General features: G+C 52.6%; 1 protein-coding gene and 1 long non-coding RNA gene across 2 annotated transcripts; one reads left to right on the top strand and one right to left on the bottom strand.

Moving 5' to 3' along the window:
- The first annotated feature begins 859 nt into the window (after nucleotides 1-859).
- Nucleotides 860-12,378, top strand: LOC107322286 (bMERB domain-containing protein 1-like). Its single transcript, XM_015880187.2, has 7 exons — nucleotides 860-1,280; nucleotides 5,778-5,898; nucleotides 7,871-7,944; nucleotides 9,519-9,633; nucleotides 9,766-9,839; nucleotides 10,285-10,432; nucleotides 10,740-12,378. Exons 1-6 carry the CDS (start codon nucleotides 875-877, stop codon nucleotides 10,401-10,403), a joined length of 909 nt encoding a protein of 302 aa, XP_015735673.1. The 5' UTR covers nucleotides 860-874; the 3' UTR covers nucleotides 10,404-10,432; nucleotides 10,740-12,378.
- LOC107322287 lies at nucleotides 2,470-4,556 on the bottom strand. Its single transcript, XR_004309246.1, has 3 exons — nucleotides 4,212-4,556; nucleotides 3,979-4,049; nucleotides 2,470-3,796 (listed from the first exon to the last, which is right to left on the bottom strand). It is a non-coding gene; the product is annotated as an uncharacterized LOC107322287 (long non-coding RNA).

Raw genomic sequence — 12,378 nt, 5'->3', positions numbered from 1 at the left:
TCCTCCTTTCTTTCTTTTTCATCTGCTGACTTCACTTGTACATTGCTCTGGGCACAGACACATTTCTTAGTGCATCACTTCTCCACTGTTTTTGCTGTGATAGGAATTACTTTTCCAACCAAAGGCAATATTTTTCCCCTTGAAATCACATGTGTTGATACCATAACACTGTGAATGCAGACACAGAGCTGAGTAGGAGCTAACTTTAAAATTAAGCTCTGTTTCAACTTTCATATTAAGAAACGCAGCCTGGAGAAATCAAGAACAGAAGAAGGACGATCCCATGTTTTTAGGGTGAGCAAAGCAAACCTCTGGAGTGCTATAAATGCCAGGTGTGGAGCACAGCTGATCTGGGTACTCATCCCTTTGTGGCCATGGTGGACAAGCATTGGGGTGGTGGAATCACCATCCTTAGAGGTTATTGATAATAAGGCAGATGTGGCACATAGGGATAAGGCTTAGTGAGCATGGTGGTTATGGGTTGGTGGTTGGAATAGATGATCTTAGTGGTCGTTTCCAACCTTATTAATACTATGATACTGTGGGCTGCCCAGGGCTCCGGTGAAGTCCCCATCCCTGGAGATGATCCAGAGGTGGCACTGAAGGATGTGACCTTGGGTTGGTGGTTGGTGGTTGGACTTTGTGATCTTCAAGGTCTTTTCCAACTGAGATGATGCTGTGATTCTGCGACCATTAAGAACCCTGCAATGTTTCAGACCCATGCCCAGCCCCTGTGCTCCCAAGGTGCTGCCAGCAAACCTCTGACCCACACCAACAGCTGGCTCCCACCGGGGAACATCATTTCTTTGCCACGCTTTTGTTGCACGGTTTATTTATCTGCAGCAAGCCGTGCCCTGCTGAGAGCACACAAAGGATGAATTGGGCTGAATGGGACCGTGTGTTCATGCTGAAGCTGCTGAAGTCTGTGGCACGGAACTGGAGAATCCGGGGCTGTAGCAGTGCTGGGGGTGCCCTGCAGCACAGGACACCCAGCAGAGCCCCGAACCGCCCCGAGAGAGAAGCGGCCGCGGTGCGGGCGGAGGGCGGGGAGCGGCATCGGGCTGCGGGGCGGCGGAGAACGGCAGAGGGCGCGGTGGGTGAGGAGCGGGGGGAGCCGGGCGGAGGGGCGGGAGCCTCGGGAGCCCCAACCCGCTCCACTCCGAGCGGTGCGGACGGGGAAGAAGCGGCCGCACCGCTCTGCAGCATGGAGGGGAACCGGACCCCTCCCCGGTACGGCTCGCTGGAATCCACCCGGTGGCCGCCCGCCAGCACAGCGCCAGGTGAGCTCCAAACTTTCCCCCCCATCCGGTGTTGCCCCCTTCCACCTCCCCCCAACCCTACGTCGGGTTGCGGAGCATCGCGGTACGTCCCGGAGCGGGGAGAGCGACTGGGGGAGACCCGGAGCCCCCCGCAGGGTGGGGGGAAAGACGGAGAGAAGCGGCTGGAGGGGAGAAGGGATGGCTGGAGGAAACGAAGTGATGGAGGGGGGACGGAACCCTCCACCCGGCTGATGCATCCCGGGGAGGTGTGGAGGCAGCGTGCTGCCGTGCCTGCTGTAGGCATGGCTGTGATGGGCACTCTGGGGTGCCCGTGTGGCCCTTTGTTTCCTTTCCCCACTCCGAGAGATTCCTCCTGTAGGAAGCGGGTGGGCAGGGGGGTCTGACCGTGGGGTCACCAAGCCAAGCCCCTGGGGTGGGAGACAGCATCACATCCCTCCTGCCAGGATATCCCTCCAACATCTCCCCCATCCCCTTCTTTTCCCATCTCTTTCTGGTCTCCACCAGACCTCTGCATGCAGCAGGACAACAGTGAGCAGCCAGAAAGGCAAAAATGGGAGGCAGAGAGCAAACTTCAGCATCCCATTTGATGCAAGTGTGTGGGTGCTGCTCAACTCCGTGGGGAGCATCCTGAAGTTTTTATCCTCCTTTGTGCTTTCTGGCATAGCAGCACTTATCCCCCCCAGCCCCTCCTGCATGGCAAGTGTCTGGGTGGGGGCCTGCAGTGATCTGACCTTGTCCTCCAGGTCTGGAGTTCCTGGCTGTGTGCTGAGAGTGCTGGAGGCACCAGGGGTGTGAGCACCACATCACCTCTGCAAACACTGCCCATAGCTGGGCAGCAATTGCTCTCATTATCAAACGTGCACTGTATCAACAAGGGCTGGTTTTGATGAGCTGGATGCCCCCTGCCCACATTGTTTCATTGGTAGAATAAAACTCACAGCTGAGTTAAAAGCCTCTTGGGATGGAGCCCAGGCAAAGATCTCTGCCCTCCCTCCCCAGGGCACTGGCAATCTATTGCCCAACTTTAATCATGAAAGAAATCACTTGCAACTCAACCCTGCACTGACTGCTGCTGTGACTCATCCTGGGCTTGCTGCTGGCTGTCTAAATGTTTGCACCAAAGCTGTATGGAGTGAAAGTCTCCAGCTATTATACTCCTCATTAACGATACTCTTTTCCCCTGGGCTGTGTGTGACGATCAGAGCGATCCCAAGTTGAAATCAAAGCCTTCTCCTGTTCTTCAGTTTGCCAGGTTGAAGCTGTTGGAGTGCTCTGTGGGCAGTGTGGGGCTAATTCCTGTGCCTGGTTCCATTGGCATGTGCGTCTATGGGAACTGCACATATGTGGGTCATCCTGCATCCCTTAACAGACATCCAGCACCACAGATTAAGGAAACACTTAGAACTGGGTGTTATAGACCCATTCAGTTTTGGTAAAACCATCTCCAGGGAGGTCTTTGCCGAGCTGCCTGCTGTAATGTGCCCAGGTTTAGTCCCTCCTGAGTTCTGAGTGTTCCCACTTGCCACCTGCAGGGGATGCATGGAGCCCTGGCTACCCCAGGCTGCACAGGGAAGCTATGCTCTGGCCCATGCTTGTATGCGGGGCTTCAGGAACTTGGTATCACCCCACATCTGTCTGGAGGAGGCATCTCCTGGACTAGTAGGGAAGATCCATGCAAAGCCCAGCTGGTCTTGATGAAGTAACTTGGATCAGGAGGGAGCTCTGGAGATCTCAAGTGAAAAGCAGGCTCAGTAGTTAGGTGGAGTTGTTCACAGCCTTGTCCAGGAGGTGTCTTGGACCAATGATGAAGACTTCTCAACTTCTTTGGTCCCAGTTCTGGTTTCCTGAATGGTTTCTGCCTTTTGGTCACTTGCACAGACTCGCTGGTTTCTCACAAGGTTTGCTAGATGGGTTTCATGCAGAAGTGTGGCAGTGTGTCCCCTTCCCCAGGTGTTCACATACCCTGTGGTGTCTTTGGCCCCATTTCCAGAGCCCTTGGCAAATCTTGGTGCCAAATACAGCATGAAGGATTGGCTGATGTTGGCCTTACCTAAAAGCACAGCAGCAGCAGCTTGGCATTTATGATCCCGAGGACTTTTTCTATTCCTCACTGAATCAAGAAGGTGTGAAGAGAAGGTGCCCAGGGCAGATTTTAAGGAAGCAGAGGGACGAGCGCACTCCCCCAGGGGTCCATGGGCTTCATTTTGCAGGAGCTCTCACCTGGGGCTGCTCCTTCTCCTTGATTAGAGCTCTGTCAGCCTCTTCCCTGTTGTGCTCAAGGGCACATCTCACCTTAGGGACACAGACTGCCACCCCATCACCAGTGGGAGCCTCCAGCTCAGGTCCTGTAGCTATACCTCTTCTGTGAGATACCCACCTGGCCCTGGTTCACAGTACACTCCTCTGCTGCTGGAAGTGACCGTGGGCAGAATTCACCCAGCACTGCCTCCTCCTCCCTTTGGTACACAGGTGAGGATTTACCTCTCCCAGATGGGCTGACTGCTGCTAATGAGGCTCTGGGATGAGAAGGGAGAAGGAGTGATGCTGACACCTGTTCCAAGCCATTGTGCTCGCCCACTGGGAAGCAGCTGGCTGATGACCTGAGCCAAGTACTTCTGCCATCAATGATCAAAGGCTTTCTGGGCTATTCCCTCACCCACCCAGACCAGCAGTGACAGCCTCCCTCCCCCAGACCCACCTCTGTGCTCCAAGATTTGTTCCTGACTAATGAGAGCTGCAGCAAGCTCATTTCTTTGTTTACTGGAGAACCTATAAAATAATCAGCCTTGTCATTTCAGTCTGGTCGCAGAAGTGACGCTGAGCAATGCAGCTTTTTCTGACAGATATAGAGCCAGACTGAACTACAGCCGAGCCCCAGGGAGCCTACAAGCACACGGCGGCTGTTCTATCTGCAACCTCGTGTGTTGTTACCTGCTTGTCCCTGTCAGCTGCAGGGAGATGTGACCAGGTCCCTTAGCAACAGCAGTCCGGTCCTGCAGAAACCACATCCTTGGTCCCATAGCAACCACAGTCCAGTCTCCTAGCAGCCCCATTCAGGCCAGTAGAAAGCAGGCTAAGGGAGGGTTTCCAGCACTGGTTTGCAGCAGGGACAAGAACTGCTGGAGGGCAGCACATCCCACCTCATTTTGTGCTCAGCTTACATATCCAGTGGTCCATCAGGGAGGGGCTCCTGAGAGCATCCCAGCAGCTTGGGGGTGGGAATGGTTAAGGATTCCATGTGAAGGTGTTGGGAGAAAGTGCCTGTGTGGCTGGAGGAGAGGGAGATGCGCTACAATTAATCCTCATGAGTTTCTAAGTGAGAAAGGGTGGAAAACTATTCCCCAAACCAGTCACACCAACCTGAACTACGTGCATTTCTGCTATTCAGCCTTCTCCTCCAGCAGCCTCAGAAACGTGCCTCACTGGAGACAGTTTCTCCAGCAGTTCTATGTGATGGGTAGAGAACAACTGTGCGGGGTGTTCTGCCTTGTGCCTGCACAGCGATCCCTCCCTGCCCTACTGGGCCAATCCCAGGGCTGCAGAAACTCTCCCAGCAGAGTTGTGCCTTGTGGGGATGCAAAGAAAGCTCAGTTTTTCCCTGTTGTATGTGACTGTTAGTGTTTCTCATAGCCTGGCTTTGCTGTAGCTGCTGAGCTCTCCACCCCCCCAGCCTGTGCTGCCTGTACATCACAGGAGAGCTGCATTAGCCACTGTGTGATGAGCACACTGCTGTGCGTCAGTGATAACGAGCTGGGTGATGTGATGCTGGGAGCTGGGCTGGCAGGGAGGTGGCAGCTGGCCTGGGAGCAGAACCTCAGCTGTCATCCCATAGAGCAGGCTGGGAGCTGCGGGACCTCAGTGTGACTTTGGCAGAGACAGAGCTAGTGGGGAATGCAGGGCTCTGCTTCTGGGCTCTCATCCTGCCTGCCCCCAAACTTGCCACCAAAATACAACAGCCTCTTTTTCCCATGTTTTGCTTCTGATCTGGAGCAAGTGGCATCCCTTTTTCCTGACTCAATTTCCCCCAATGGGTTGCAGAACTCCAGGGGATAAGGAAACCGAACTGCCCTGCTGGGTACCATGGGAGGATTCACTCACCCTGCAATGGAAAGGGAGCTGCAGTGGGACCTTCACCTCCGTGACTCCTTGAGGATTCTGAGTTATATGAGCCCAGGTTTGGCCCTGGCATGTCCTGCAGGAAGATGCAGATACAGGCTTGTGTCTCTGGGGGTGCTCAGCGGGGGGGTCTGATGCTGCTGAGTGGTGCTCAGCCTTGTGTGGAGCACAAATAAAGGCTAAACACATCTGCCAGTAGCTCAGTGCCCTTGTGTCTGGTGGTGACTTCCCATGTCGGGCTGTCTCCTGTTGCAGCACCCAGCGGGTAGCCTGGAAAAGAGGTTCAAGCTGTATGTGTAGCCTGGTGATGCTGCTTGGTGTTGTCCTCAGCACCCAGTTAATGTCTGCTGCTGGCTAACGCGGCTCCTGCTTCCTTTGCAGAGGATGAGATCATTTCCATGGCTGACTCCACCACCACCATCGATGACATCGAAGGGGAACTCTTCAAAATCGAGAGGATCAGGGAGATCCTGGTGAGGAGGGAGTCAGAGCTGCGTTACATGTGAGTGCTGAGAGCCAACCTATGACTGAGCTAAAACATGCCCATGGAGCTCTCCGAGCACCACATCTGCTCTGCAGGTTGATACTCTTGGGTTGGGCTTGGGAAGGGACCCAAGGTTTGGGGGTTCATTGCTGCTCCCTGACATGGGCAGCCACAGGACCTGAATTTATCATTGAATCATAGCACATCATGGTTGGGTTGGAGGAGACCTTATGGCCTCCCAGCCTTACCTGCCCTTTTGGAGCTTCAGCATAGAGGATTTGTGCCCACAGAGTGCCAGAATCAATGTAGCCCTGCCTAAGAGACAGAAATGAAGCCACTGTAATGCAGAGGGATGGTGACAAGAGAAAAGTCCATGTGATAAAGCTGCACAGCCCCTTTGGAGCCATTGGTGCATGCAATCCTATCACTGGCCTAACACGCAGGGAGGGAGCTGAGAAAAAGCAAAGGCCAAAGGGGCTGCAAGGCTCATTTGCAGCATGGGATAAACAGTGCTCTCAGCATCAGGTCCTGAGCCGGAGCCATGGAGACGTGGCTGCCAGCACTGCCCCGGTCTGACTCCAGAAGTGCTGGGGTGGGCACAGGGGGAGCACACCACACGCATGGAGCTGAGGTGTTGATGTTGGAGATTGCAGAGGATTTCTGGGAGTCACAAAGAGTGAAGTAAGTGTTTGAATGTTTTCCATGGCAACTGGCACCTAAATCTCACAGGTGCTGTCAAAACTCACAGCTCGTGTTTCTTACCTCGTTGTTTGTTTTCTTTCTTGGCTTGCACTTGGGAATCACCTACAGAAAACACATGCTGGGGTGGGTACAGCTGCAGCATTCATTGCTTGAGTGTTCTGGGGAACAGCAGGACGGCACGTCAGAGCTTGAGCAGCAGACCTGTGAAGTGAAGCCATCAGCTTTGGTGGGCAGGAGGAGCTGGGGCTGCCCTGAGAGCTGGGGACACGGGAACCTTCTGCACACCAAGGCTATAAGAGATAGGGGCTGGGGGTTGGAGTGGGGCTTTTAATACAGTGAGGGATATAAAAGTCATATTTAGGGTCAGGTGGGGGCTCAGGGAGATGAACACCTCCATTGAAGTGCCACCATATAGTGATGTGAGTCACCTGGTCAGTCGATAGCAATCAGTGTTTTCTTCTTGTTGAAAATGTCAAACCAACGCATTCCTACGTTGTTGAGATGTCCGTGCTTGGAAGATAATGAAACCTGCTGCAATGAGATGTCTCAGGTGGCAGAGATAACCCCAGCTCCAGCAGCAACCACCCGGCAGCTTGTCTTTGCTATCTCTCATATTGTATTAAAATGACAACTTTTATTATTGCCAATTCATTACCTCTGCCAAGAGGGAAGGCTTCCTCCGTCTGGGATGTTCACCTCCTACAGTGGTATCACACAGGGTTCCTCTCTGTCGCTCTGTTGGTTTCCCTCTCTCTAATTAATATTTCTGGTGCCCCAGCTCCAGTGTGACTCATCTCAATGGGGTGACTCAGCGAAGGGCTGCGGGATTACAGGAGAAGCAGACAGGGCTCTTAACAATGCACACCTCACAGGGAACCAGGGGCACATCTGTGGCAGCAGCTCGTGGGTCCAACTATGTGTTATCTGCAGACAGGGAGCATGAATAAGGGCTTTTGCACTGCTCAAAGACGTGGAGCTCGTGAGAAATCTGAGCTGCATGATGCCAGGTTGGATGCTCTGCCACAGTGCACTGCTGCACTGGAGGCTTGGGAAGGTCGTGCTTCATGTTGGGTACTTGGTAGGGCTTGGGGCGACCAATGGAGTCGCCCCAAGTTGAAGAACAGGTCACAGTTCCTTGATTTCAATGAGCCAACAGCCTGTACCCCATTCCCATGCTATCCATCCTATCGCCTGGTGCACGTGCCAGGTTTTACTAAGGTGTTGTTGTCATTGGGGTGATGAGACTTCTGCTTCACTAACCGCTGTGGTCTCATTTGTGTCTCTGCAGGATGGATGACATTCAGCTCTGCAAAGAGATCAGCCGGCTGAAAAAGGAGCTTCAAAAGCTCCTTGCCCTTCCTGGTAAGGTTCTGTAGAGCTGCACCCTGCCATGTGCTCAGCAGAAAGATCTCCATGAAGCCCAGGAAGCTCTTGGCCAGCTCCCACATTGGGATGCTCCCAGAGATGCTGCTGCTGAAGGCAGCAATGAGAAGCTTGAGCTTAAAGTGCCTTTAGTAGTTCAGAGGGGTGGTGCTGATGGAACTGTGACACCAGCAATATGGAAAAAAGCAGTGTTTTTTATGAACACTGATGTGAACTCCGATGTGCTGTAACCCAGGAGTGCATATCATTAACTAACTCCATGTAGCTGGTTTGTGCCCAACCTGATGTTTCTGGTGGCATCTGTGTGCCCTATTCCCACCAACATATCACAGTGTATTATTTGATGGGGATCTTTCCAACAACACAACTGTTGTGAGAAGTTCCTCCTACCCAGACCCCTGCATCAACACCTCCCATCAATACAAAGCAGACTTGAAGCCTCAGATCAATACACAGCTTAGGTAGTTGCTGAGACCCTGCCTGTGGGCTGGCTCCATGCTGTGAATTCTACTGCATTTTTATATAGCTGAAGGAAGGCAGGAGATTGATCCATCCTGAGCTGGATTGATTTTGGAGTTGGCTGCTGAATTCAGAAATGGCATTAAATAGCTGCTACGCAGGCAATTACCATTTCCGCCCAAGCTAGCTGTCCATACTTAACACTCCCTAGCGCTAGCTCTATCATCTTATAGAATCACAGAGTGCTTTGAGCTAGAGAGAACCTGTGAAGATCCTCTAGTTGAGTCCCCAAGGATTTTTATGTATTCTCTTTGCTACTCTATACTAATTTGTATAGAATATGAGTTAGCAGTGATGTGTTTCTCAGGGCTTCACTAACTCTCTGCACAAGGAGGTGGTGGTGCCCCATCCATGCAGACACCCAAGGTCAGGGGATGAGGCTCTGAGCACTGATGGAGCTGTGGGTGTCCCTGTTCAGAGCAGGGGAGTAGGACCAGATGGGCTTTGAAGGTACCATCGGCTCAAATGATTCTGTGATTATATGTGATGCAATTGGGTCGCATGGTGCTCAGAAGCAGCCAGGTGGGGTCCCTGGAGCCCTCTGTGGCTCAGCACCATGCTGGCACTGTGGCTTGGTGTGCTGGTATAGGAAACATGGGTTCAGCATATCTCAGCAGGAGGATGACACCTGAATCTGACATTTCTGAGCACCTGGGGGTCAGTAGTGCAGGGTGGAGACCCCCAGGGAAGCAGAGGAGGGGTCTCTAAGCAATGTAGCCGCACTGGTGGGACCTCACCTTGCTTAGGGACCCCGCTGCCTAGTGAAGCTCACAGTTACGTCTCACTGTGCTCATCCCTGCGGAAATTTCTGGGGTAGAACTTAAAAATCTGACTTTGGTGACACTGGGTGGGTTGAGATGAGATTTGTTGCTTATTTAGCAGCCTGTATGTGGATCCAGGTGCCTGCTTTGGGTTGGCTTTTACCCCTGCTCTCATAGCCATTCCCAGGTGGAATAGAAGCAGAGCAAGCTTGGCTTGGCTCAACTTGGCATGGGAGGGATGCAGAGGAGCTAAATACACTTCCTGTGCTGCAGAGACCGAGAAGTCCAATGAGGAGAAGCAGAAGGAAGAGGAACTGGTGCAGCAGATCCACAAGCTGGTAGAAACACGGGATTTCCTGGTGGACGATGTGGAGTTTGAGAGGCTCAGGTAGCTGGGAACAATTTATTCTTTGAAGTGAAGACACTGCAAGCTTTCCTCAGATCTGTATTATGCTTTGACAGATGTTTCTGGATGCCTCGTTGCTCCCTTCCCATGTGCTAAACAATCTCTTTATTGCAGGGAGAGAGAAGAAGACAAGGAAATGGCAGAATTCCTGCAAAGTAAGCTCTCCAAAAGCTACCTCCAGAAAGCAAGTAGGTGGTCAATGAGTTATATACCTTACACTGAACCTCCCTGGTAGTTTCTTCCCTTCACTAAGCAGTCTGGTCCCAAGATTGCATTGCTCTGTGTAGAACTAACTCAGCGTGGGGAGGTGCTGGTGGTGGAGACATCACCCATCAGTAGAGATGCAGTGCTTCCATACATTTCTCAGCCAGCATGTCCCAGGACACCTGGGATGAGCAGGTGTCATTTTGTGGTTCATGTACTTCATTGGACCCTTCCTGTGGGAGATGGAGAGGTCAAACCTTTCTAACCAGCTCCTTCCATTTCATCATGCACTGACTAAAGTGACAAGTCATGCCATCCACCCAGCCTTCCTCTGGGAACAGCAATGCTGCCCTGACCCATCAGAAGTGATGAGCTTTCTGTCCTTGTCTCCAAAAAGACACCAGAATCTTACAGTGCCTCTTTCTATAGCTCCTGTCAGAGAGAAGAAAATGACTTCGAGGGGGCAGCAAACCTCTGCACCATACATGACCAAAACAGGCCTCACCCTGCTCAAGGAGTGCTGTGGCTTCACCTGCTCCATCATGTAGCCAGCTCCCCTGCATGGGATGTGACCATGGTAATGTGCTGGGCTTTGTGACAAGGACTTCTTGGAAGTACTGGAGCTGCCAAGTGTGGGGTGGGTTGGTTGGTGCTGATATGTGGGGCACACAGAATCCTGGCACAGTTGAAGCAGGGTGTGAGGGACCACCAGCCCTGCTCTATGGGATGGTGGCTGAGGAAAAGTGTCAGAGCCCCACTGAGTCCTGAGAGAGGGTATGGAAGGGAAGCAGTGGTCACTACTGGGATGAGGATATGGAAGGAAGCACTAAGGGAATCACATGGTTGCAACCCACGGTCTCCTATTTCTTTCCTTTCCTGCCCAGGTCTCCAGCCAGAGTCCACAACCTGCTCTCTTCTGAGAGTTCCAACCTCCCGTCATTATTCACGCTTCCTACTGCAGCACCACTACTGATGAGGCTTTCCATGCAGGCTGGTGCAAGCTTGAATGATGGCATGTTTCCTTGGTGCCACATCAATGGCCAAACCTCCATGACATCAACAAGCACTGAATTCTACCTTAGCTCAGCTTGGAAGAGACGTGTGCAGCAAGCAAGTCCATGGCAGAGATATTCTTCACCTGGACAGGGTAACTAAAGAAGCATTGGAGCTAAAATTTGGGGAGCATCCGCCATCCAGTGTTGCTGGACACGTCATTGCCACAGATCTCATCCTTGGCCTCGTACCACTTTGTGAGTCTCTGTGGGCTGATTCCAAAAGACTCTTTGTGGGGGTGTCTCTGGTCCAGGTTTTGTTGTGTTTGCATTAGTTTTATGGCTCTGGTGGGGCTGTGGGAAGGGAAGGGAGGCAACCAAATGAAGGGCTGATCTCTGAGCAATTCAAGATGGCACAACTGGAGCTGCTAATGCCTGTCATGACAGCACAAGGGGTTTTGTTCATAAGATGTGAAGGGCTTTCACATCCATCCCTGCCTGCCCTGTAGGATGGGATGGCTCTGCTGGGTGGTATGGGATGAGGGTGGGGGACATTTGGTGGCTTCCCAAGAGCTTTGTTGCCCTGTAGCCAAGCTGCTGAGGCCTTCAGCTCAGTGATGCTGAGATGGTGTTCCTACTTGGGTCCTGCATGCCCAGGTCAGTGAGATCACCACCATCTGTCTCTTTTCCTTGCACCTGACAGCACATTCATCCTGATAAAACACAACAAAGGTGGGACCCCGCTTTTGGTATCCTCTTGAGGTCTCAGTGTGTGAAGCCTCCTTACACGTTGTGCTGTTGTTTGTGACCTCCTGCATCGCACAGTACCTGCCTGCTCGTCCCCGTTTCCCTTTGCTTTGGGGACATGGAACCCTGGAGGAAGCACTGTAGGTCTCAGAGTGCTTCCCTCTGCTCCGCCAGCCCTGTGGAGCAGCACGAGGTGCCTCCACACTGCAATAAGGTGCTGTGCCTGTTGCTCAAGCAGACGGACCATCATCAATAGCATCCAGCCTGGAGCTGGTGGGGCAGATGGGGCCTCTCTTACTCCCTGCTCTTCCATTCCCTGCCCTGTGGCTGCTTGGCTTCATCACTCTGCAGCCACACATGTGGTGCAAAGTGGGCACTGGCTGTGGACAACAGACCAGCCCCTTAAGACCTAGAAACCCCCTCCCTGTGCTGGCCTTCCCCAGGCCTTCTTTGGAAGGGGAAATAGGAGAGCCAAATTGCTTGGGCTGACAGGGAGGCAAAGGCAAGGAAGAGCTCTTGATTCACAGTTTGACCCCCAAATTAATCCCTGCTTCCACCCTGTGAGGCCCCACTGTTTGTAGGGCAGGGAGGATGGCCAGGAAGGAGGTGCAGAGGATCTTGACTCACTTTGCTATGTGTTTATGGTTGTGTTTGTCATGGAGAAAGGCTGCTGTCCTGGCTGTATGATTCCAGTTGGCCTGTATTGATCTGATGGCAAAGGTGTGCAGCACTCCTTCACGTGCATTGATTTCAACCCAAACTAATAAATGTCTGTTGGAAGCTT

The sequence above is a fragment of the Coturnix japonica genome, chromosome 18, assembly GCF_001577835.2.
Source record: "Coturnix japonica isolate 7356 chromosome 18, Coturnix japonica 2.1, whole genome shotgun sequence".
Taxonomy (NCBI): Eukaryota; Metazoa; Chordata; class Aves; order Galliformes; family Phasianidae; genus Coturnix; species Coturnix japonica.
This window is presented reverse-complemented; position numbering and strand designations above follow the sequence as displayed.